Genomic DNA, 26,847 nt, shown 5'->3' with positions numbered 1-26,847 from the left:
TTGGGTTCAATGCACTTTGGCTCTTTAACTGAATTGTGTTTCAATGACAGAGTGAGCCAAGTAAAATATCTGATTCATCTGTTTTTGACTGCTGTAGCCAGGATCTTATGATTGAAGATACCATGACAGTATATGATGTGTGAGCTCTGCTGGACAAGATGGCACAATTCACCTTGAGCTATCATTTGACCTGAAGTGACACTATGAAATTACACAGGATGCATTCTGTACATGAAGAGGTACACACAGAAGTGATCTGAACTCTTCACGTCTGTATCATCAGCTAAATGTCCCTAAATATAAAAGAAAAAAAACACTCATTATGAATAATAGTACCTTTTAGAGTATGACATTCTTATTAGGCAATATTAAGATAAGATAATCCTTTATTTGTCCCACAGCTGTGGCGCTTGCAGTATCACAGCAGTATAGGGACAAGTGCAATAACAAGAGCAATCAAGAGCAAGGGAAGATATATTGCAAATATATTGATATGATCAAAAAACAGGGGAAAATATCCATACTTGCATACTTACTTAGTACATACTTACTTGGATACACACACACACACACACACACACACACACACACACACACACACACACACACACACACACACACACACACACACATATATTATATATATATATTTCATGTTAAGATGTCTCATTACCCTGCCATGTTTTTGAAAGAAATCAAGCCAATATGCTCAGGTGTTAATGAGTTAACCCATAGGAAATTATTGCAGAAAATGCACAAATTGCTGCAGAGAAAATCTAAAGAATGCAGAAAATTAAGTGTTTGATGCACAACATTTTCTGGCAGCCTCCCAAACCACATATTTCATAAAAGTAGGGCTAAAATGTTGAAATAAAAGTTATGAATGAAAATAGTTCTACTCTAAAAAAAGATTCAGGTAAAAGGAAACTTTCTGAATTATTATGTGTGGACTACCCAGACAAAAAGACTGTTTTTTTAAAATACTGAGCAACATACTATGATCCCATATAGAATTGCACCAGCCACACGGGCCCTCATTAGCTGCGGGTTCAACGACATATAGTTGCATACTACACCCATAATAGAAAGGAAACAAGGGAGCAAGCAGACAAGGAGGCACCGAGGAGGCTGCGTGAGTGTTGGAATGGGACACTGCTTTGTTCAACAGTAGGGGAGGGGGGCAGACGAGCACTCAGTTGCTTTGCCTGCTACAATCGGTGAATACAATCTGCTGCCAGGGCGGGCAATCCCGTCTTATCTTTGTCTAGCTGTGTAGTAACGTACCTGTCAAATATTTGTTTTTCGTGGACTAGAAGGAGTGCTATCAAGGGATGTCAAAGCGAGTACGAAGCAGAGAGGTCTGCGCTGATTGCAGTGCTCCGGGTAGGATGTTAAACAAGCTAGCTGTTAGCTGCCGAGCTAACCAGCTAGCCCTTACTACAACTTACGTCCAGTTAGCTAACCTAGTTAACGTTACGAACGGCGATAACTCATGGGTTAATCAGCTAAGTGGGTAATTTTAATGGTTTTAATCGTCCTTCACGTGGAAACATTTTCTAATATATGTCGTGTCTGTGTTTTTGTCTGTTATCACATTAACTTGTCTTTTTCTTAAACTCTTTGCTTGAAAGATGGTTAAAACGTCAATGTCTAGTTAGCTGAACCTGATAAATTAGCTTATTTAGCTAGCTCGCTAAGACTAAATTACAAGTACTTATATTAATGTTGTCGGGTAAAACCCACGCTTGGTTGCATTTGTGATTTTCGGATGTGTCGAAGACATTAGGAAGCAACTATCCTGGGTGTGTTATTTGTTGCTGTCAGTAAGCGAATATCCTCGTCTTGCTTCAGTTTAAGGTTGTGTGTAAGTTAACGTCATGAACCATCTAAAAACATTTGCATCTTATTTCAGAGCCACGCTGGGCCTCTGTTAACAGGGGTGTGTTGATCTGCGATGAGTGCTGCAGCATCCACCGAGGTTTGGGGCGACACAGCTCTCAAGTCCGACATCTGACTCATTCTCCATGGCCACCCTCCCAGTTACAGGTGAGGAGACAGGGACACAGCTCCTACTCACACAAGACAACCAGATGCAAATAGATATAATCTGTTACTCACAATAAATAACACTGTGGTTGAGGCTCCAAGAAGTGATGTCATTATGAAAATATAACGAAATTGCGTGTGTCATCCTCAAATGATGCATACTATTACAAAGAAAAACAACAAAAGAATGTATGCACTAATAAATATTCAATATAAATATACAGTGTATATATACATATTAGGGGTTGACAGATTATCGGTTTGGCCGATTAATGGGACCGATTTTTGACATTTTGCTGATTATCTGTATCTGTAATTTATTTTAATGATCGCTGATAATTATAATATAATATAATAATTGGTATCGGCCCTGAACAACCAATATCGGTTGACCCTTAATATATGTGTTTGTGTGTGTGTGTGTGTGTGTGTGTGTGTCATTTTAATTAATTAATGTATGTATAAAAGAGGAGGCCAACTCACTCGCTGTAAATGTAATCTACCTATGGGTATAAATAAAGTTACCTTACTTGAAGTACTTGAATTCAACACTCAGAAATTTAGGTCCTGGAATACCCTGAAAATCACATTTTTTTTCCTTGGTCCCTGAAAAAGTACTGAGTAAACAAAGTAACTGAGAGAACAAAATGATACATTATTTTATTAAAATGTAAGATAAATGTTTTAAATGAGAAAACAGAGACCAGCCATGGTTGCGATTATTTACTAATGCCATATAAGCACTAGTAAATCGTCAGCACCAGTAAATACCAGTAAATAGTCAGCACTGGGATGTTTCACTAGCCTTCAAAACACACACACACACTCAATTTGCCATAGTTTGTCACTAAATAAGCAGCAGTTAATTAATAATAAGTTTACTTTAAGCCCTGGCACCGTGTTCGCTCCATTTATGAATTTACTGATTTTTTTTTTTTTTTTTTTGCAACAACTGGTTTTGAACACAAGTTAACCTCTAATGAGCACTTGAAAAAGTACTTGAAAATCCTTATATTTGACTCGTCCCTGTCTGTATGATCCTTGAATATGGCAGATGTGAATTGATATCAGTGTATTTTTATAAGGTGAATATTGCACATGCCCAGTGATAGCCACTCACATCTGGCTTCACTAGTATTACAGCTTTTGTTTAAAAAAAAGAATAAGCTATTTTTCAGTCTATTCATGCGTGTGCAGATTGATCTATAGCACCTGCCTGATGGGAGGAACTTAAACAACAATGTCCAGGGCATGTAATGTCTACGATGATGTTCTTTGCCCTCCTCAAACAGAAAGTGCCGTACAGATGTTCTCATTTGTGTCGACAATCAATTTATTACTATAGATAATAAAGTGTTTGCAAAATCAGACACTTCATTAAATGTGTACAGGAATCCCTTATGCAGAATTTAAATTGATTTAGGTAAACTATTATGTGGTTTCTTGTTTTAGATGGTCCAGACACTCTATGGCAATGGAGCTAATTCCATATGGGAGCATAGCCTTCTGGACCCTTCCTCTTCAGTGAGTGGGAAGCGCAAAGCCAACCCCCAGGACCGAGTTCAGTAAGTGCTTTCGAGGATCTTGATGGATCAGTGCTGATTTTGATATGCTTGTTTGCACTTTGATTTAAAACTCTATTGGCAACATTGATTTTCATGGTTAAGGTCAGTGAACATGGATAATTGGCCCTCTGTACCAAGACATGACTCATGGGTCAGTCTCAAGTAACGAAGTAATGAAGTGACGTGACTGGTTGACGTGCAGATAGAAAAATACACAACATAATGAATGTTCACTTCAGTGTGACAATATCCTACTCATGTTAGCTACATAGGATCAATCTGACAATTTTGATTAATTGAAAGATAATTCAAGAACGTACATTTTGAAGGAGTTATGCAACTTTTCCTATATTTTTAATGCATTTTTTTTAACAAGACTGTAACCCCGAACCCATAACAAAAAACAAAATGAGAGATGAGATGCAGTCACCCACATCCCCTGCCAGGTATAAACACTGTGTCGGTCCAGTGTCTGGCTGGTGCAGTAAAGATAAACAGTCAGCCGCATATAAACACAGCCATTCTGAGTCCGACCCTCACACACTGAGCAAGCACGTTTAATCACCAGACAACAGACAGAAACAGAGTACGCATTGCACCAAACAGGAGGCAGCAAAACTTGATCCCAAATAAAGGTTTCAAGATGAATGCTCTTATTGGGAAATTTCCCAGGGAAGTTAGAGCCCTTTTGAGGAACTCAGGAGCTAAGCATGTGTTTCAGCCAGAGGAACCAGGACTATAGTTCCTGAAGGAGACCTCCAGGTGTAGAAAATCAGGTCCCTTCTCAGGGGGTTGACCTTTCTGATGGTCCAGGAACTAGCGGGGTGGAGCTGTGTAAGTCGCTGAGTGGTCAGACAGAGACCCTGCAGCTGCTTCAACTTCTCTCAGTGCACAAAACAAGGAAGTAATCTAGTATTGATAGTAGGGTTTCTCATTGTTTATTAACATTAAAAACAAAGTTAGGCTTTGTTGTTGGCTTCCCCACTAGTATAGAATACTGTACTGTCCTCTGTCTGTGCAGAGATCAGCAGAGACAAAGTTTGTCATATGACCAAGAGGAAGGATATACATACTTAGAGTTTGGACAGGAATGCATTCAACAATTTGCAGCCATAATTACAAGAGGGGTAGAGAAACAGGGAGCTTCTGGCAAAAAGTTACCTGGCTTCCTTTAATCAAATTAAGTGGCAGCAAGATATCCAGAATCCTGGAAAGCAGTAGAGTGGAGTACTTAATAGAGGCATTTCTTTGCCACCAATCAAATAATCTACATTCAGTTTGCAGGTATCATGTCTGATTTCAGTGTTAGACATCAGGACATCCCTATTTGAGATCTGCTTTGCTGGTTGTCGCTAAAAAACATAGTTGAGTATGTGATATGGTTTTCACTTTGAAATAGCAATAGTAGTTCAGATTTTCAGTGTTCCTGGTTTTAGACATCTTTTTTTTGTTTCCAGTCCGAACAAGACAGAGTTCATCAAGGCCAAATATCAGATGTTGGCGTATGTCCATCGGATGCCTTGTCGGGAGGATGACAGTGTAACCGCAAAAGACCTCAGCAAGGTGGGAGAAATTGCCCTATTTTTGGTTTAAGTGTCAACTTCTCTGTTCATTTGGCAATATTTCTTAGATGCAAAAATAACCTATCACTGTCCCATGCAAATTAACTTCTTTTTTGTTTTTTAACTGTGATATGTGACAACTTTCTTTAAGTTTCAGAAATGGTTTAACCTATTTATAGGTTGATATTTAGCATCAGTGCTGCTGTAACTTCTGCCACTGACATTTTCTTGTATTTGGTCAAGCTAGGACTGTGAGTATCATATGTATAATCTGCCTAACCTCAAGTCATGCAACAGCCGTCTCATTTCAAGTCTCTTTTTAAATAATACTGTTATTCCTTGCAAATCATTTAAGGACGAGCTGGATTTTATGCATATTAATAATATGCAGCAAAGTCTTTGGTATTTAGAAAGACAAAAGTGCATAAAGATGTATGCACAGAAGGCATAAAAAGAATCTGTTTTTTTTGTCTTAAATGCAACCATAAACATATATTATTGCATCTGTGTGGCTTTTAAAGTTGATACAACTGCGGTATCTATTACTTGCAAATATCTAACCTTTTATTAAAATTATATATGCAGCATAATAATTTTACCATGCCCCTCAGTTCTGGGCAGTAGTATCCAGTGATACTGAGTGTATTTAATCCACAATCACAATTCACAATCAAACTATTTGTCGATCTCCTTTCAGCAACTCCACTCCAGCGTTCGCACTGGAAACCTGGAGACCTGCCTAAGACTCTTATCTTTGGGAGCCCAGGCCAACTTCTTTCATCCAGTAAGTGTCATTGAGTGAGCAAAGAACACATTTTCCAAGGTTTAAGTTGACATGAACCTAATGCTTCATTGTGTTGTTATTTTTGGGACAACAGGAGAAAGGAAACACTCCACTACACATAGCAGCAAAGGCAGGACAAATGTTACAAGCAGAGCTGTTGGCAGTATATGGAGCTGATCCCGGGGCCCTGGACTCCAGCGGAAAGACCCCCATTGATTACGCGAGGTGAAACTTTAATTTGTTCTACTGAAAAATGTTTTTTTTTTTTATGAGCAGTGGGAAGTCTGTCCTGGGGATGATAACAATTAATCGATGATCGATTGATCGGTCGTTAAGAATTTAATCTAGCATGTGAAATTAATAAATGTTTTTTTCCAAATAACAATCGATTAATCGATCATAATTTTAGCATTTAATCGATTAAGGAAAGTGCTGACAATTTGCAATCCTAGTCTGTACCAACATTGTGTAATGTCACGAACACCTTATGATTTTAGAGATGCCACAAGTCATAGTTCACAGGCTGCCTCTGTCTCCTACGATTTCTGGTGAGCTCTGTGGTATAATCTCACAGTGTTGGCTGTCTATAAAACATATGAAACTGCCAACAGTTTTTTTTGTTTTACACATGACTAACCTTTAGTGTGGCTGCAAGCATCGCCTTAATAGACACAGCCCAGCTCAGTGGTTTCTACAGGAAATGAACCACATCTTCTGGAGACTGAATGCAGAAACAAACTGTGGATAAGGTCTGCTATTGATATATTTAGGTGTTAATGACGAGATGATGCACATTATGAATTAAAAGGGAAGTGACAGAAGGTAAATAAAAATGGGCAGAAAAACTGGTAGAAAAAGCCAAGTTAGAAACTAGGAAAAAAGCAGCCTCCAGCTGAATTGGCTAGAATATTTAGCATTTCTTGCACTACAATGAATGTTAGACACAGACACAGTGGCGTTCTGTCAGAGTCTTAGTAATGCAATATACGTATGACTAACTGAGGCAGGGGAGGAAGGAAAAATTCTGTAGCACAATCTGTTAGCTGACTCAGCTCGACAAGTTTAGCAAAAGTTGGAACGAAGACCTAGAAATAAAAAAGAGATTAAAAAAATGTTTCAACTAATGAAGCTGCAAGTGATTTTCCATGTTTCTTATGAGTATATTTTACAGTTTTTTTTAAATAGAGACAATATATAGATTGCACAGAGATGTGAGCTAAAATAATTGCCTAGTTTTACTTAAAAAATAGTAAAAACTAAAAAGTGAAAAAAAGTAAAAACTATTTATTTTATGGTGTTTCTGGCATAACAGAGGCTTGGTGGGGTTTTTTTTAAGCATGACTTGTCACTATGGCCAGCTAACCCACACTACATCAGTTTTGAGCTCATTACTCAGACACTGAGTTACTTAGCCAACTTCGTACCCATAATTAAAAATTAATTTATGAGGACACAAAGTTTAGACCATAGTTTTAATACATGACCTTTTATTTCTCTTCTGTTCAGACAAGCGGGGCATCAGGAGCTCGCAGAGAGGCTAGTGGAGATACAGTATGAACTCACTGACCGGCTAACATTTTACCTTTGTGGTAGACGACCAGGTAAGCAGGCAAACAAGCACAGCTGCAGCTTGGCTTGTAGAGCCCCGTGGTAATCTCTCACCATCATCTCCTTGTTATGTTGTAGATCACAGAAATGGGCAACATTTCATCATTCCACAGATGGCAGACAGGTAACAGCTGTGTTTTAAGTCATAGACGTGATTTTGTTTCACACTTCTAGTTACAAATGTTGAGATCTTGAAATGCACAGAAAACAACACCAAGTAATACTGTTCGCTCTGACAGGCTCCTGACCACTAGTCACTGCTTTATGTTGTACTTAAAATAAACACAATCTTATTTTTCTTTTGCTGCATTCTTTTATTGGATAAGAAATAAGTAAGTACTTTTTTCCATTGTGTGTCTTTTTGCTTGGGTGGAATTTTGTTAGAACAAAAATTATTGATTTGAATTGTTTGCTTTTGCCCAAAGCAGCTTGGATTTGTCAGAGTTTGCAAAAGCTGCAAAGAAGAAGCTCCAGTCGGTGAGAAATTCTTACGTATCTTTCAAGGTCCAACAATCAAAAACTCTGTTGCTATTCAGTTATTGTAAAGGTGATTTGGAAATTCTGTTGTATTTTGTTCCAGCTAAGTAACCATCAGTTTGAAGAACTCGCCATGGATGTTTATGATGAAGTTGACAGAAGAGAAACAGATGCAGGTGAAATTGCAAGAATTAAAAAAAAAAGTACTATAATGCTTTTTAGGTTTGCATTTTATGTATTTACAGTATGTATCTTATATTGTGATTTTTTCAGTGTGGCTGGCCACTCAGAACCACAGCACACTTGTGACGGACACCACAGTTGTGCCTTTTCTGCCTGTCAATCCAGAATACTCATCTACCAGAAACCAGGCAAGTGATTTCACTGGTGATGCCTCTTGTTAATCTTCAAGTTGTTGTGTGAATACTGTTTTTAATAGTGCTTGCTGCCATATCTTTTCCTTTTTCTGTTATGTATTTGTTTTCTCAGGGTCGGCAAAAATTGGCAAGGTTTAGTGCTCATGAGTTTGCCACCCTGGTTATCGATATTCTAACTGATGCTAAACGCCGGCAGTGGGGTAATTCTTGTGACAGTCCCAAAGGTACAATATACTTTCCAGTTTTTATTTTCAATAGACCTTGAATTTCTTTTGTGTTGTGTTTTATTATTAATGTTTGCACGGCACTAACTGCATGTACGCAGCAGAAACAAAAAAGGACAGCAAAGGAAGAAAGTCCTAATTGGATGTTGCAAATTAGATGCAGGAGGTCAGAATAACTTTTGCATATAAATGTGGACCATGTGGGCTCAGTTATATAGGCCACCATTAGAATATGGACCCTGATGTTTGCGCAGAAAGTATGCCAAACACAGATTGCGGACTGAGGCTTTAATAATGAAAACTCCTGCATTCTTTAAATTATAGAAACCACATCACAGCCTGTTTGATTGAGGTTAATAAAGAAGAGCACGTCCTGATTTTTGGATTTAGTAATTGAAAATAAAATGTGCTCCTTAGCCGTCTGATTTATAAAGCAGTCGGTAGGCAGAAGGGCTTGCTTGATCTCTGATGCTTTGATCTGGTGGTCTGCCTTCAGAAAACGTAGAGCTGATCCTTCAGGGTATAAACAGTCGCCATAACAGTGAGAGCCAGGACAATGACCAGCCTGATTACGACAGTGTGGCATCAGATGAAGATCCAGTGCAAGAGGCCACCTGTGGGGACAGCTGCAATGATGGAAGGACCAAGGTTAATGTTTTTTGGAGTCTGCTACTATTACCATATATAAATGCACCATCTCACATCACATTTTAAACTGATCGAATGCTTTCGTTTCTAACTTATTTTGCTGCAGAGCTCGGAGTCATCTGACCTCTCTGATGGACCTATCACAGTGCAGGAATTTATGGAGGTGAAGAGTGCCCTCACTGCATCAGAAGCCAAAATACAACAGCTTCTTAAAGTCAACTGTCACCTCAGTGAAGAGCTGCGGTCGATGCAGAGCAAGGTTTGTCATTTCACATGTAATTGATAAGCAAAGCGGGGAATCTCCTGCATATAGTTTACACTTTTTTTGTTTTGCAGGCTTGTGTTTAAACTCGGTATGCCCTTATAGTTTCCATCAACTTTGATTAGATGGTAGTTTTCAAGAGCCATAATTAGAGGTCACTTTGTGCTGGATTCATGGTGTTTGCATCTTCTCTTATACTTGCTTGTGTTTGGAGCCAATCGTTCCTCTGGGCTCTACAACAGTGATAGAGCGAAAATTGTACTCTGTGTGTGCAAGACTTGATCCTTCCCCATGTTACCAGAGACTTTTACTGATGTAATTTCACCCACGGACATTAGTGATTTATGTTCAGGTCATGTCTGTTTGAATGTGTCAGACATTGCCTCATCCCTACTTGGAATTATACTATATATGAATTATAGAGTGCATGAATTTTTAGTTGCAGGAAGACCGTATTTTGACACATAAGTGGATGAAAATGCCAGAAGGTCATAACGCAATACGTCCACAATTGAAATTCCTCACTGCTCGTGGTACAGAGAAAATGGCTGCTATGTTTCTTGTAGGGGAAAAATTCTTGTGGTTATAATTAACAATCACCAGACTTCCTTTGCTATGCTGTTCACTGAAACAGCAAAACAGGATCAGATGGCATTTGTGGTCTAAAACTATGTCTCAAGTCAATTTGTCAAAAGAACAAGTCCTAATCCACAAGTCTTAATCACAGAGCTCATAATGAACCATCATTGTAAATCTATAGAACCATCATAGAGCCACCAGCCACAGAAAACTTCAATGTTTCAGTGATTAGAGTTTGAGTGTGGGTGAATCACCAGAGTTATAAACTCCTATTCATTACAGAAACGTTACCAAATTAGATCCCAGACACCTCCAGGCATGAAGTAAGCATTGGTAATAATCTTTTTATATGTATTCTCTGCATATTACGTCACCCAGTTCCTTATTCCTTAGCAATTCAAAAAAGGACATTGTCCCACTCAGCCCCAGTAGTATTGAGACATACATGTTATTTTCAGTTTTACTTGTGGAGGTTCTGAGGAAACTGTCCTCTGTTTGAATTTCTCCCACCCCTCCAGTACTATGGTGACACATGGTTGTATCAAGATAACTTGACACAGTGTTAGATGTGAATGTTTCTCACTGGTGCGTGATGCAAAAAAAAAGTTCAACTGCTGTGTATAAAATAACCTGGATGATCGTATGCTTCCACATTGAGAGACATCTGCCAGCCGAGCCTGCTGCTTCTGGTTCATTGCTCTTTTAACTTGAAATGGGGATTAGATGATTCAATTGTGTGGCTCTTTTAGACTTTCCAAATGTTATCTGACCGGATGGATTAGATTCTGATAGTGAAAAGAGTCCTTTCACAGGTGTTGTGATACCTAAAAAAAAAAAAAGGTATCCACCTATTCACAGACTTCTCTTTTAATATGTTATTATGTGCGAAAAAAAGGTTTTTTTGACCCTATTGCAAAAATTCCTGGGTGTCTGTGTTGGTCTGTAGACTCAACATCCTGGGTAAAAAGCAAAATACAAAAACCCTGACATAGACTGTGTTCACTATTGTTTTACATATATTTCAGTATATTTCTACCAAACACATCCATAGTTATACCTTTTCAACATTTTGCAATCATATTGCAATCTGTCTCCACTGTTTCTTTGGATTTGTATGTTTTTTGATATCTGGTAGCTATCCAATCCATCCAAGGATCAGATTTACTTAGTCCAAGTCACTAAATGTAATTGGGGTATACTGTCTCCCAGGCAACCACATCATTACTCCGATGAACTGATGAATTAATATCTGTTTGCCTGTCCTCAGTTGCCGCTACTAGACACCTAACCACCTGATACTGATGCCAAGTGTATCATTGTAGGGATAGACTAAATTTATATGCTTATAAAATATATTGTGTTTTAAAAGACAAGGTTTATCGCCTCCAGACAAATTTTAGGAGGCAGCATTTTATTTGGTTTTCCTATATGTATCAAAGATCTCCAGAGCCCAGTTTAATGCTCTCCTCCTTTGTCTGAGAGACGGTAACGCAGTGTACTGCCTCCTCCTGCTGGTTTATTTCCTCCTCAACAATATTGCCCTGACAAAAGTAGTCATTCCAGTTTCTTATCTCAAACGCCCACCAAAACCTATAGTGCTGAAACAATCAACCCCCGAGACTTTTCCCAGCATAATAGCCTCTAAAATGTCTTCTTTTAGTATTCATGTTTTATATATTGTCACAGTCAGATACATAAACTAAAGAAAGGGAGCAAACTGTTGGCAATACTCCTTCTGTTATAGCTTGATAGTACTGACCTCCTTTTCTTTACTCAACACACTTTGAAGGTTTTGTGCTTTATCTCAATTCCCAAAAGTTAAATTGTTGACTTTATGACAACTTACATAATACTATGGACTCTAATTATTAGACGGGAAGCTGAGCAAGTCAAGTTTCTCATTGCTTTTTTCCAGTTTCACAGTGCTGTTTATATAAATAAGGGCAACCACATATGCTGCAGTTTCTCAAGGTGTATTTCAGGTGTTGCTATCAGTGCAAAGTGTCAGCATTTTAAAGAAACAAAGTTCTGTTGTGAGAAAAACTTTGAAGCGATAACAACGCAAAACAGAGGTGACTATAAACTCAGTGTGGAGGCTTAAGCTGTATTCTACTCTATTATTGATATCTGGCCTGAGCTTTTGTAAGGAGATCAGCCCCCAGCTAGAGCTGACTTGAAAGATGTTTTGTTCCCTTCAGCTGAACTCCCTGCAGACTGAAAACACAACACTGCGATGGCAAGCCCCCAGCGGACAACAACACCTCCAGGGGCCCTTTGGTCGACACCCACCTCGCGGAGGTCGCGCCCTGTCCATGTATGAGACGGGCTCTTCCCCGAGGCAGTACCCCCACCGAGTCGAAACGGCTCGGCATGAGGACGGAGTCATTTTACAACCCTTCCCGACTAATGTAAGCACAGAGGCACCAATGTTCCTGCTGGATTGTCATCACGAGACAAAATAATTATGCCTGGCTTGGGGCTGGTGTTGGTTTTTCATTCATTCATTCAATCATCCATTCATTGCATCTCAATAGAGTATGCTCAACTTGGTTTGACCCCTTTCTAGATTGGGAGGGGTCCTTTGGGGACGGCTGCTTCCTCCCTCCCTACCTTCCCCTCTTCCCTGTCCTGGTCGTGGGATGAGCGATCTCAAAGGGTTAAGTACAGAAGTTCCCCTCGGTTCAGAGGCAACACCAGGGGACAGCAAAACCTGCTTGATCCCACAGTCTTCTCTCTCCTGACCTGTGTCTTTAAACTGCTTTTTATCATTATCGCCTGCCTGCATGCATGCACCACAGTGCCTCTGCTTCAGTTCAATTATCTGGACAACTCTGGCCACAGAGACCCCTAACCAGAGCTGCTTTGGCTCAAGTAAACATCCAAGTGATGATGAAATATTGTACCAGAAAAAGCTGTTTAATTAATCAGACAGCAGAATCCAAAATCTATGAAAGTCAGGTATAATGGCTCATCACAATGTGCTTATTAGTCACAGCCACTGATAAGTTCACCGTCAGTTTACATCAGGATTTCTTTGCATCTACTAATTGCATCCACTGCAGTATGCTCCCTGTGACTGCACAATGATCTGGGTGTATATTTCCTGTCTTTTTCTCTTCATCTACTTTAAAACCAAATGTGAACCTGTGTTTGATTTCAGAAACGCATGATTCTGATTTGTATGCGCCTACAGTTGCTCTTGTAATATGTTTATGTTAATCAAATACAGTGTTCATACTCGTAAACGGCTGATTGATGTTAATTCCTTAATGTCTCTGTAGGGCTGCAGTCTGGAAGCACAGAGCATGATGCTTGAGAATGATTACGACTCAACGCCCAACCACTCTGAACTGGAGGAAACTGGGTAAGAACATAATGTGTTAACTTTGTACCCACTTTATGCAATATGGTATTGACTGTGAAACTCGCTGTATATTATTAACACAAAGTTTAGATTTTAAACACCGTTTTCTCTGTGAGGGTTTGTAAATATTCGTATATAGAAACTGCCAGTTGGTTCTGCAACATTAAAAACATTTTTGTTATGAGATGCATGCAGTATGTACTGAAATAAAATGTTTTTAAGGGAGGCAGTGAGACAGAGTAAGAAATGAACTTTGAAGTGAAATAAATGGAAAGTTTTTTTCTTCCTGTTTCTGGTGCCAGAGATGATAATGTCATAATGCAGAAGCTTACAAAGTTAAAGGTCACACGAAGGTTAAGCAGAAAGCGAGACCAATATTAGTTTTGACTGATGTTGGGAAAGAGTTCTTGATTTGAACAGTTGGGCCGCACAGGACCAAGTTAACTTATTAGGGCTTGCACCTGCCTGACGTAAACTACCAGTTGCAAAACTCGACATGAGCAAAAGCCAGTGACCTTTGGTTGTTCTTTTTCCATTTACATACATATAGTGCTGATAATAATCACTGAGATTGGCTGTTTGTACAGTAGCTTAAACGAATGGATCCAGTTCTCCACTGAAAGTAATACACTAATGGCTAGGTTTTTGTCATCTACTGTTGAATAATTTTAGTTCTATTTTTTTCTATAAAGGTCCGGCTTAGATGGCACTGAACAGGCAGTTTAGTGTGATACCCAGCCCTAAACTCAGCTGTATTGTTAGAATTCCAAATTACAAGCAAGACTACATTTGTTTTACTACAGGAAATGGTATTTCACTTATTTGACAGACTGAATCACAGTCAGTATACTGCAACCCAGAAAATAAATACTTTTTCAAATTGGATCCACACTTGTTATGGACTGGAACACCACAGGCAGTTTTTCATCTCCTTTTTTTTTAAAAAAAGTATAAAAACTTGTGTCCAGGGTTCCCGCTGTCCTTAAAAAGTTTTAAAAGGCTTTGAATTTTATAAATCTAAAAATAAGGCCTTAATTGGTATTAAAATGTCTTCTTCAGCTTTTTAAAAATTCTTAAAAATGCTCAGAAATTTGAAGTAGGATTTTATTAATTGCTATTTTCTGTTGATGCATTAAAAAAAATTAAATAATTTACCAAAACCCTCTTCATTAACTCTTCATGATGGGTATTAAAGCAATGGTATAATTCCTCATAGAGAGTGAGAATAACTAATAAATGCCAGGTATTTCCCAATTCTAACCAGATTCGACTTTTTCACTGGACCAAAAATGTATTGTTTTATGTTACAATAAACTCTTGGGCAGAATTGTTATTAACTATATGTAAAATTGTTGGTTAATGGTCCTTTTTTCATATCCAGTTTTGTTTATTGTAAAATCCGTCTTAAATTTCATCCCAGTGGCATTAAAAAGTCTCAAAAAGTATTACATTTATTTTGCCCTAAGCTGTAGGAACCCTGCTTGTGTCATTAATGTTGCAATACATAAGCTGTGACATTTTTTTCTTTTTCTTTTTTCTTTTTATTTGTAGCAGCCCTCCTCCAGCATCTGAAGCAGTGGAGCCCGGGGAGGAGGGAGAGGAAGATGCCACTCTGCCGTGCACTGAGGACGTCATCTGTAAGACAGAGCAGATCACCAAAAACATACAGGAGCTTCTGAGAGCTGCCCAGGAGACCAAACATGAAAGGTAGCTTATGATTAATAGATAAGTAATATTATAATTAGAAAGTATAAAATATGTCAACATCAAATATGTGCAAAGTTGGTGTGTAATTCTACAGAGTCAAATCTGTCATTGTTTGATGCAGCTTGAACTCTGTATATTTGAACCACCGCTGTATTTCTGTGATTCTGCCTGTGCTTTAGAAGAGGTTAAATGGTGTTTCATCCTCTGTCTCAGCTGCTTCTCGGTCAGTGCTTTTCAGTCGTGGTCCTCAGGGCCCTGCCAGTTTTCATTCAATCTGGCCAGCTAACCAAGGACTGATTTACACCTGAGTTTTAAGGCGATTGCAGCAATTGAGTAAACCAGCAGCACTCTGGTCCCAAATAACAGCAGTGAGAGCCACTGATTTTATCCTCGCTGACTGACCTCTGTCATTGTGTCCTAGAAACCGTGTGTCTGCTGGGGGTAGGCCTTTGGTTTTTAAATGCAGCTGACAGGAAACACCACATGGCCACTTATTCCCCTGTGACCTGCCAAATCCGCAGCGAGTTAGTTAATGTCACTGAGGTTTCCTGTATGAATCATTGTATTAACATCCTACTTTGTTGTTGTTGTTTTGTCATGATGTGTGAGATCAACTATTTTATCTCATCCCAGTTTAAAATTATAGATTCAACATTGTGGAAAAGGATGAATGAAGAATGCTCATATTAAATGAGACTTAAGTGTCAAATAATGAAGTAAGCATAGGTGAAAGTAATCCCTGTGAGCAAAACCTCAGGCTTTAGGTTGTTCTGTGGGTTTTTTTTTACTTTGGCTACATTACAAGGTGCAGAGATATGAAAGACCCTGAAAGGGTTACCAATCAGAGCACACTGGGCTTTTTCGGGAGAGGGACTTAAAGAGACAGTTGCTAAAACTGAGCGTCTCAAACAGAGGGTGAATACAGGTGTTTAAGCACAGGCAGCATGAGGAAAATAAAGTGTTTTGGACCATTAAAGCACGTAAACATGTTCTAGTAGAAACCCAAAATATAAATATGAACCTAAAAATGAGCATAACAGGTCCTCTTTAAGAGGTGTTCAAAATAATGGAAGGCGCATACATGAAAATTGTGCCTTTTTATTTTTTGATGATAACTTTGTAACTTGGTACTGATTATTAGAATGTGAGTCTTAAACAAATCCTAATGTGCACAAATATTATAGTAATTAATGTAAATTAGAGTTATCTTCCTTGGTCTAATGCAGGCTTTAAGCTTGATAATTGGCTTCCTCTGTTTGGATATTTGTCTCTTGGGCCCATAAAACTGCTTTCAGTTTGAGTATCGATCATGATGTTGATGTATTAATTGGTTCGTCCAGTGTGACAGAAATCAAAGTGGTTTGTTTTAAAGCTTCAATAACAGCGCTGTACACTAACCCAGTGTTGTATTTGCCTGCTCATAGCACCTTTGTGGTACATTTTGTCCAATCTGGCTATCAGTTTGTTCAGTTACATAATCAAATACAGTAGATAGAGAGATATTTTAAAGATTTACAAGGAATTTGTTTAAACTGCTATAATATTTGTTGTTAGGTTTGTATTTTGCCATCTGTGCTTTATGAAACCGTTTTTGAATATGAGGTAATTTCTCTCTGACTGAAAGAGTGTGCTATTGAGCAAAACAGCAAATTTTAACATTTCATACATGAATACATGCGCAGTGTGCTGTATTCATAAAAAGCATTTATGTGGGCACATGGATTATTACCTCATGTTGCTCTCCTTTAGTTTTCATGAAGAGGGATGTTTGTTCTGCATTGATGTTTCTGTATATTGCACAGGAGTGGTTGATCACCCAGTCAGCCTTTTGTGTCTGTCTCCCGCAGCTTCCTGCCTTGCTCAGAAAAGATCTGCATGGCTGTGACAGAGATGGCTGCCCTGTTTCCCAAGGTAAGATGACTCCTAACAACAGCTTGATGTCCCTCCCCCCCGAGCAATTGACGGATTTGTTGTTTGTCTGAAAACAGCCAACGGGAATCTTGTATTACTTGTTTGGATCGGGGCGGCCCTGTTCATTACATTACTTAGCTTTATATTTACCATTTATTGGATTACTTTGTTTTATGTTTACTCACACGCACAGCCCACTGACCACAATGAGGGTTTATTTATGTGGGTTGTCATGTCAGTCCCTTATCCAGTCTCCATCATGCCTCCTTCCCCTCACAGAGGCCGTCCTCAGAGACCGTGCGAGGGTCTCTGTGTCTGCTCACTTCGAGTGCTAGCCGGCTCCACGGAGAGTGCCAGAAGGCCGCAGATCATAACCCGTGCCCGTCGGACATCCAGCTGGTCACTCAACAGGTCATCCAGTGCGCTTATGACATTGCCAAAGCCGCCAAACAACTTGTCACTGTGACAACCAAAGAAAACAACAACTAACACCCAAAGACATTCCTGATACGCCCCAAATAATTTATTATCAATAATGCTCCTAATTTCAACTTAATCAGTGTTAAAATCCTTTTTTTTATTCTCCCATATTAACCAGTGTCACACACACTCCTTTAAAAAAGATGCAAAATTACAGATCAATCAAAACATTTATTTATTTTATCGTTTCGTATCATGGTAATACAGAGTAAACAAACATCTTTAAAGCTGTAGGACAGAGTCTGTTACTATTCCTTCCCTCGTGAAGAGATAATTCACACAAAAACCCCAAAGTACAATGTTGTGTAAATATAAAACAACTAGAACAACAGTTAATCCCCCTACATTGTACTTATCTCCGCAGAGGTCATCATTTATGCTCCTTGAGATCAGGTGTCTGACATGACTGAGCTGCCCGAGGGGGCGAACGTCTGCAAAACACCTGGCATCAAAGATCAAAATAGATTAACCTTAATCTGCACCAGTGACATCAGTTTATTTTCCTTTAGTCATTTTAAATGTTTTTGAAAATGCAATGACAGTATTTTAATCTTGGACCATTGTGACACCACTTGCTTAGAGTTAAACGTTTGTTTAGTGAGCAAACTGTGATTATAAAAGTAGCTTCAGTGCATCGAGCACCGTGTTAAGGCCAGCAGTACCAAGAGTGTGCAAACCTTCATTCCATCCAGCAGCTCCAGCAGCTGATTTCACTGTTCAGTAGAGTATCAGTAGTTTTCGGAGTTACATTGTTACAGCCATACTTCTGATGTTGCGTGTGTGCATGCGTGTGTGCGGGCGTGTGCGTGTGCGGCCGTTTGGGCGCAGTTGTCACGGAGATGGCCTCGGAGGCCCCTGTGAAATCCATTTTGAATCAATTTTATTAGCATTATGCAAATATATAAGATGTATGTATCAATGTAATTCTTTATCAAAAATAACCAAAATGCTATTCTATTTATAAACTGTATGTCATACCTGTAAGAAAATATCAATGTTTATTTTCATAAGCTTTTGTTTAACATGATGCTCCTCACAGACTAACTTTTGTTCTGAGGTTTGGGACGTCTCAGCTGGCAGGAAGTTCTGGGCAACTTGTGATCTCTGTTCCTTTGGTGTGCTGCTGTAACTCCAGTGTGTTAGATGCTGCCTGTGGTCACATACGTACAGCTGTGGTTTACAATCACTGATAAAAGTAAATGTGCCCTCAAAGTTAGAGTACCTGTTGTAGATCTTGGGTCTAATGTGTCACTCGTTTTTGTGAGCCAGGTCAGTTTCAACTAGGGGTGGAAAGAAAACTAGAATACCCAGCACAAGTGGAGTAATCTTAATTTAATAATAGTAGAAGTAAGATTGTGTTGGAATGTGTTAGATGAAAAGTAAAAAGTATCTCTTTTTTAAGACAGTTATAAATTACAGATACAAAGCTACATCTGGTCAGCATGAAAGAGCCAATGCAACCGAATCGCTTTTACAAATATGCAACTTCTCCCTTAAGCAGTCTATCTCCAATTCAGTGATGAGTTCTAAAGTGTAAAAGAAGGCTATTTTGCCTATTTTTAATGAGTGAAAATAGGCAAACATCGACATAGGACATCAAAGATAGTTATTAAATATGTCCTTAAATCTCTCCAGTAGAAACTGTTGAACCTTCATCATGTTTTCAAAAATCTTACAAGTGATCCTTCAACTACATCTCACGTTCTAGGAGTTTGCATTTGTTGATTATCTGTTTTGTTAAAGCCTTTTTAAGCTTTTCGTCAAAATATTTTTTGTTTTTATGTTCTTTTGCATGGTCTTCTGACAGAACTCGTCATACAGATTGTCTTGTGATTTGTCACCATTTACTTTCATTTTTGGACTAATTTTTTTAATGCAAAACTGACTTTTGTTTAACATTCACTATAGTATAATGGTAAACGCTAAAATGTAGTGTAAGCATTTACCCCCCGCCCACCCGGCCCCCCTAGTTACATGTTAGTTACATTTATCGAGAGACATGTAACTAGCTTTTTCCCAACACTGGTCTCACCTTAAATCCTCGTGATTGGGTTACTATTTACATGTTAATTATACTTAATTACTTACATGTAACTAGTTCCTCCCCGACACTGGTCTTGCTTTGAATTTTATGATTGCCCCCCCAGTTGCATGTTAATTACATTTAGTTAGTTATATGTAATTAGTTACTTCCCAAGACTGATCTCACTTTAAATCTTCATGATTTGGCCACTAGTTACATGTTTATTATTTTTAATTAGATACATAATTAGGTACTTCCCGATAATCCAGCTTTACATTTCATGTTTGGGCCATTAGTCGCATGTTAATTACATAGTAGTAGTTACATGTTACTAGTTACTCCCCAACACTGATCTTACTATAAATCTTCATGGTTACATGCTGGTTACATTAAATCAGTGATATGTAACTAGTTACTTTCCAACACTGTATTTTGCTTTACATTTCACGATTGCCCCCCCTAGTAACATGTAACTTCTTACTTCCTGACACTGATCAGTTTAAATCTCATGTTTGGGCCACTAGTTACAGGTAATTACATTTAAATAGTTACGTGTTACTAGTTACTCTCCAACACCGATCTTACTATAAAATCAAATCAAATCAGTGATATATAACTAGTTACTTCCCAACACTGTATTTTGGGAACACACACACACACACACACACACACACACACACACACACACACACACACACACACACACACACACACACACACACACAGTCACGTGTAACTTCACACTTCCTGACACCGATCAGTTTAAATCTCATGATTGGTTTCGCTTTAAACCTTTATGATCTGCCTGTGATTAAGTAACCACATAATTCTAAAAAGAAAAGATGAATGGGCTGCTTTTTACAGCATCAGAAACAAAAGTGCGTGTATTGGGTCACTTTCCACCTCTGGTTTCAGCGCTGACATTTAATTCCCTGTAACGTATAGCCTCCCACTGCCTCTGTGGTTGAAAACAATCCCTGCCTTAGGTTTAATAAAGTATAATTCATACCTCAACTCGCTCTTTGTCGTGTTAGTGTGTGCTCTGGGAGCAAACGGCGGTTTTCAACACGCCCATGTATAATTTCCCACCTGTTGGAGAAGGACGAAAGTGATAGGGGCTGGCGGCGCTCCCCCACCCATCCGACAAGAAGAAGAGTTCCGGGTTCTTTTCAGCCGAAAGCTGCTCGCGCCTGGCGCTCTCACGGCGGGGACCATGGCTCTTTTACTGGATCACCAATTTAAAGATCTGCCTCCTGACAAGTCTGTAGACACAAAGTTGTTCCTGGAGGCTGTTTCTCATATTCCGGCATTTTTTGGTGAGTATACTTCCTCTTGAACTCGATTAAATATAAGATAGGGTATGCGCGTGGTTGTTGCCGTCACGGGTTATACTTGTTCCTCATGTTTGACATGTCATCAGTCTGATGGTCGTGGTCATTTCACGCATACCAAAAAGTGGGGCTGATGGGTCACGGTGGGGATCCGAACCAGCTGCAGCAGTTTAGCCTATAGAGAAAGTCTTTGTTTACTCATTGACAGAGCACACATTGGCCTCATTGTGCCTTAACTGAGACTTTGCATTCACTGCATTTTTTACCCCCCTGTGTTTGTACGTTAAAGGCTGATCTGTATTCATCCTCCCCTCTGAGCCAGTGACATGTGTGATAAAGTCATTCATATTTTATTGCTTTGCTCTCAAATGTCTGTTTCTCTTCCAGACTGCTTGGGATCAAGCGTATTTTCAGTCATCAAATCAGACATAAATGGCAATATTACGGTAAGATACAGATCTGACTGTATTTTTTTTTTTTATTTATCTGCTTGTGCACTTGGTGTTTTTATACCGCTTTAAAGAATATTTTCACCACTGTGCTAAAGGCCACCTTAAACTTTATTTTAGCAAGGTTATAAGGAGTATTTATTTTAAGGTAGTCTCTTTACTAAAATACAACCAGATCATAGGAAATATGTACACAGTATCAAAAATGCTAATATTTCAGAATAAAACAACTTCAACAGGCTTGAGTTGTAAGTATTAAATGTGACCTCCCTTTCCACTTGGCATTTCTTGAACTCTCTTGGGCAGGCATTATGAGATCTGCAATACCAATCCTCTGGTGTATTAACACCAGGTTGCATCAATACATGTCCAAAGCTCACTATTGATTGTTTGACCTTTTGTTATGGTTGTATAATTCCAAGTTTCAAACTAAATATTGACTTAAGTCTGAAGATTTAGTTCTGACTTTTCATGTTTTAATGCATTGTACATGCTCTCTGTATTTTTTCTATCTTAATAAAGAGCCTGATAAACAAATAATAAGCTAATGGTGCAGCTCCTGCATGCAAACTCAACTCTAATGTGCATTTTCAGAAAATTAATGCAGTGTATCAGACGGATCCTGCAAAGTACGTCACCTTGCAGGACATTGTGGTGGCAGAGCGAGAAAACCATGCAGCAGAATGGCCTAAAGTTGGAGCAACATTAGCTCTGATGTGGCTTAAAAGGTGAGTACTCTCTAATCTCACTGTTACGTCACACTGTATGTTGAACTTTCAATCTGTAGTTTGTAGGGTGTTTTTTTAAAAAAAAAAAAAAAAAATACTGGGTCTCTCCTGCAGGGGTCTCCGTTTTATACAAATCCTGCTGCAGAGTTTGGCAGATGGAGAAGTGGATGAGAACAACCCCAACCTAATAAAGGTTAATGTCACCAAAGCCTACGAACAGGCGCTGAAGAAATACCATGGCTGGATGGTTCAAAGGATTTTCACTGTGAGTAAAAATGTCCCCTTGATATTATTCATGGTAATTTATTGTAATGAAATAGAAGGACTAACCAAATCCTAACCATACTGCCTATTTGAATTTGTAGTTCACATGGTTTTGTTAATGGATAGCACTAATTAAGCTGTTTCCATTATTTTGTCTACCAGAAACACACTATACTTTGTTATTGCCTTATATTTTACGTTTTAATTTTGTGCCCATACTGTGTATTTGAAGAGTAGCTCCATTATTATTATTTTATTTTATGTTATTCTTGAGGTTTTTATATCATTCTTTATCTCTCAAAGAGTGCTCCAGATGTATTCAAATTCAGAAATTCAATTTTTGGTAAAAGTATGTTTGTGTTTGCCTCAAAACGCAATTTTTTCAACCTGAGCTGATGTAGGTTTCTGCACATTGGTGTAGCTATACAGAGGGTTCCCATGGTCATGGAAAACCTGGAAAAGTCATAGAATTAAATAATCACATTTCCAGGCCTGGAAAAGTCGTGGAATTAGTAAAAAATCCTGGAAATCTGTTGTTTTTAATGAAATTATTCCAGTTATCTTCTATGGATAACCTTTCACATAATGTAACATAACAGCAAATTTATTTATTTTAGCTGACGAGGCAATGTTGCTCAAACATGCATTGGTGTGTTACAATGATTTGTGTGTCATCACATACATTTCCTCATTTTCTCCGCCAGCTGAAATTAGGTTTGAATAGAGATTAAATTTGATATGCTTGAAAAATGTCAGGCACGTGGGGCAAGGAAAGAAATGTCACGAGTCCTTAAAAAGTCATGGAATAGTTTTGAAATACTATATATATATACTATGTCTATGAAAATATTTCAGAACCTTGTATATAAACCTACATACTGTGGTGGACGCCACCTTAGTTCCCGTTCTGAAAGTCAATCGGTCGATTGATTATTTATACATGGAATTATACAAGTCACACCTCCAGTGAAATGTGATCCCATCAGCTCCTTGAACTTGTGCACTGTAATTTTTTGCATTTTCTTACGTTATTGGCTGCTGCTTTATTATTGTCCATATTTTTGGACGGTTCTGATAATCTCATGGTTTCTGGTTGTGGGATGATTCCACACGTCCCACCCCAAAAAGACGACCACATAGTCCCCTCAAACACGGGCAGCACCTCACTACAGCACTACCGCCTCCTGAATGGCGTATAGCAGTGATTCACGGCAGGAACAGGACAGCACCTCACATTCTCACCGTCATACGAGTCCTTTTTCACCATAAAGCACACAATAACAAATAAACTAACTGACTGAGTTGATGGTAGATAAGAAACTCCTCTGTGCTGTGAGTTAAAATCACTGTTTCTGTCAATGCAGTCTGGTAGCTTTGAAGGGGCATAGATGATTGTTTCAGTTCTCTGAATGAAATGGCTGTCTGACGGCAGGGAAAAAGCGCTAAAATAACATAAATATTGCATGCTCCTGAGCTGATGTTTTTTAAGTGCTCATTTTTATGGAGGCTAAAATCGCTGCTGCCATCACCATCCACAGCCATCAGACTCCTTTGGGAGAAACTTCAATTTCACTTTGCAGACGAGTTACTAGTTACCACTGCTTCTGAGTGAATTAGTGTTATTGTGTAACTTTCTGAACTGAACTAACAAAGGAATTAGAGCTGTAACCTACGTCACCGCTATTTGATAACCTTGATAACCTCAGAGTGGGAGCTTTTGTTTGAAAAACATGGAGAAAACTGCGGATTAACTTTAAGAATTTTTTCGTTTGTTTTATATGAGGAGCTAATTTTTTTTTTCCTTTTTCCTTTTTTTCTTGTTGTTGTCCATTGCAGGTAGCAGTACGTGCAGCTCCCTACAAATCAAACTTCCTCAAGGCTCTGTCAAAAGGAGAGGAGGTGAAAGAGGAGGACTGTCTGGCAAATGTGCGTCAGTTCCTGGTTAACTACACTGCCACTGTAGACGCCATCTACGAGATGTACAGAGATCTGAACGCAGAGCTGGACTACACTGTTTGATGTCCCAGGACGTTTGTCAAGCCTCTCAGGTTTCAGACAAGTCCATTTTTCAAATGGTGTTTTTTAGTAGGATCGTTTTATTTTCCTTTCAGTGTGGTATTTATTACTTTGATTATGCCTTATGAAATATTATTACTGTATATTTTGGTCTTAAAATTATGATAATGGATTAAATTTAAACATAGCAGATGGTTATGTTTTGTGTTTTTATATAATTTGAAATAACTGCAGGATTTTAATAGCAACAGTGCAGCTCTTAGTCTTATGCAGAATGAAGTATAAGTGTGTGTTGCTGCTTTATTTATGAGACAAACAGGTTGCTTCTCACCTGTTCCATCAAGAGGAGAATACAAGACTGAAAGCACTGTTGTTATAATAGAAAAATATTTCTGATATTCTCACATCGGGATGTTCTCTGTCTCCTGAGCCGTGGAGTTACCTCTGTTAACCCGAGAGAAGCGGCCCCCGGTAGTCATTTATCATTTAAACAGCCCGTTTCCAGTGTGCATTAATCCACTTGTGCCTTAGTGTTTCTGTACAAATACATACGTTTTCAAAGTGAGCTCAGACTCTGTGTATTTGCAATTTCAGCTAAGCTACAAAGCAGTTAGAGCCAGAGCTATTTTTCTTCTGAGGGCCCAACCTGTTTGGAGTCTGTGGTGCGTCTGTGGTGAGTCTGTGTTGACAGAAGGCGTGGTCCACTTCTGTTTTTGTATGGATTGTTCTGTGCCCTAATTTTTGCCCATTTGTCTGTAGTGACTTAACTTCTTTTACTTAACCATTCTAATGTCAAACAATGTTTTTCATAACAGCAGAGAGCACATCATGTGCATATATATTACTAACGTATTAATTAGAACCGCATTTTCTTTTCTTCATGGATACTTAAAGATAGGCTGTTTGTTTCTGAATTACAAGCTATGATTAAAAAAAGAATCTTATCAAAAGATCTTAATGTATAATTAAAAATAAATGAATTGTTACTACCCAGTTGAATGACTGTTAAAAAACAATAATCACACTTGCAGTTCGTGAATTTTACTTCAGGTGGCAGTGTTTACTTAGTTTTTGCCTTTTTTTTTTTTTTTTAATCAGGTTTATGGTGCAGCCACTGCATGAAATAATTTAAATTATGTTCAGTGATAAAAATCATACACTAAATGCAATGTACATACAGTTACAGTCTTTGCCAACTTAGATCCTTAATTATTCTAAAGCACAGTTCTGATTTATGTTTATAAATTTGCAAGCACAGCTATGTGTCTTTCCCAAAGCTCTTTTGATGGACCACAGTTTAATTTGCCCTCAACTCAAATACTTTTGAGGCAGATTGCAGAAAAAAAAATGTCAACACAGATGAATTTCAGTACTAATTTTTTCAAACATCAGCAATAAATTGGAGGAAAATACTCTCCTCCTCATGTCTCCTAATCCCCCAAATCAACCAGCCTTTTCCTTTGCCCAGTCTTACTTATCTGAAGAGTGTCCCAGAGGCCGCAATGGCTCTGGTTCCTCTCCCAGCGGAGCCTGAGCTAATCGTCTCTGAGTGAGAGCAAGAGGAGCATGTCTGTAATCCTGTAGGTTTATCAGCAGAGCAGCCCGGCCTGTCCCGACTGATAGATAGGATGGAAAAGCTCCAAGCGAAGCCAGAACACAATAGGCTAAAGGCAGGAAATCATTTACAACAATGCCTCAATGACAAAGCCACTGACCTTTAACTCTGAAATATTTGTTATCTGCAATGAGGTCATCAATTGAAAATTGCAGTTTTATTCCCAGCAGTGCATCTAATGCCGTTATTCACGCCATCGCGCTTATTTGTTTTGTAATGGACTACTTAAAATGTGTGCGCATTTTATGTCTATGGTGACCTAAACCACATTACTGCTATAGCAGCCAATTTAGGAGGACAAATGAAGCAAAATAAGAGGTGCAGGCACGCTGCCATCGAAGATTAGCAATTCAATAGCTGGGTAGCAGCATTTCTACATAATGTGAGCAATAATATTCCTGTGGATTTATCTTCAAGAAGGCATCTATTTTTTTGCACAAATGTAATATAAGTGGAGCGAGCCTGTATATTTTCATTTACACATATGTTTTGAAGTATTCAATAGCTTCCTCAAGCACTGGCCATCCATCTACACTAACACAATTCACCATGATAACAAAATTAGCACTTTGAACTCATTTATAGAGGAACCAATACAATATCTTTCAGCTAAGGATCGATTTACATCACATTATAAAGCTGACACCCCCACCAGTGAAAAGAGAGATCTTAATAAAATGAGATCTGAGACTGAAAAAGAGAGACTTGCCAGGTGGTTAAGCCTTAAATCCCTTTGCAATAACACAAGAAAAATGTCTTATCTTTCCACAACTACTTTATCATTCATGAATATAATAAAACCATCTTCTCTGGCTGCATGTCTGGCA

At 38.6% G+C, this 26,847-nt stretch overlaps 2 protein-coding genes across 4 annotated transcripts; both read left to right on the top strand.

Annotated features, from left to right (window-relative positions):
* Positions 1-1,196: 1,196 nt before the first annotated feature.
* On the top strand, positions 1,197-19,836 carry git2b (G protein-coupled receptor kinase interacting ArfGAP 2b). Of its 3 annotated transcripts, none has more exons than XM_042508824.1 (20): positions 1,197-1,383; positions 1,913-2,046; positions 3,499-3,611; positions 5,069-5,174; positions 5,871-5,957; positions 6,052-6,182; positions 7,464-7,558; positions 7,644-7,689; positions 7,994-8,042; positions 8,146-8,218; positions 8,316-8,413; positions 8,532-8,643; positions 9,140-9,291; positions 9,398-9,550; positions 12,331-12,540; positions 12,699-12,788; positions 13,414-13,496; positions 15,048-15,203; positions 17,051-17,114; positions 17,394-19,836. In XM_042508824.1, the coding sequence occupies exons 1-20, from the start codon at positions 1,332-1,334 to the stop codon at positions 17,601-17,603; spliced, it is 2,214 nt and encodes a 737-aa protein (XP_042364758.1). In that variant the 5' UTR covers positions 1,197-1,331; the 3' UTR covers positions 17,604-19,836. The 3 variants fall into 3 exon arrangements, with proteins under 3 accessions (XP_042364758.1, XP_042364757.1, XP_042364760.1); XM_042508823.1 differs by having other exon boundaries at positions 7,991-8,042; XM_042508826.1 differs by lacking the exon at positions 12,699-12,788 and having other exon boundaries at positions 7,991-8,042.
* A 473-nt stretch (positions 19,837-20,309) lies between these two features.
* LOC121959495 (glycolipid transfer protein-like) lies at positions 20,310-25,839 on the top strand. The gene is made up of 5 exons (XM_042508827.1): positions 20,310-20,933; positions 21,336-21,394; positions 21,992-22,125; positions 22,240-22,390; positions 24,226-25,839. The coding sequence occupies exons 1-5, from the start codon at positions 20,831-20,833 to the stop codon at positions 24,406-24,408; spliced, it is 630 nt and encodes a 209-aa protein (XP_042364761.1). The 5' UTR covers positions 20,310-20,830; the 3' UTR covers positions 24,409-25,839.
* Positions 25,840-26,847: the final 1,008 nt, after the last annotated feature.

Source organism: Plectropomus leopardus, chromosome 20 (assembly GCF_008729295.1).
Source record: "Plectropomus leopardus isolate mb chromosome 20, YSFRI_Pleo_2.0, whole genome shotgun sequence".
Classification (NCBI taxonomy): Eukaryota; Metazoa; Chordata; class Actinopteri; order Perciformes; family Serranidae; genus Plectropomus; species Plectropomus leopardus.
The sequence above is the reverse complement of the archived record's forward strand: the minus strand, read 5'-3'. Positions and strand labels throughout refer to the sequence as shown.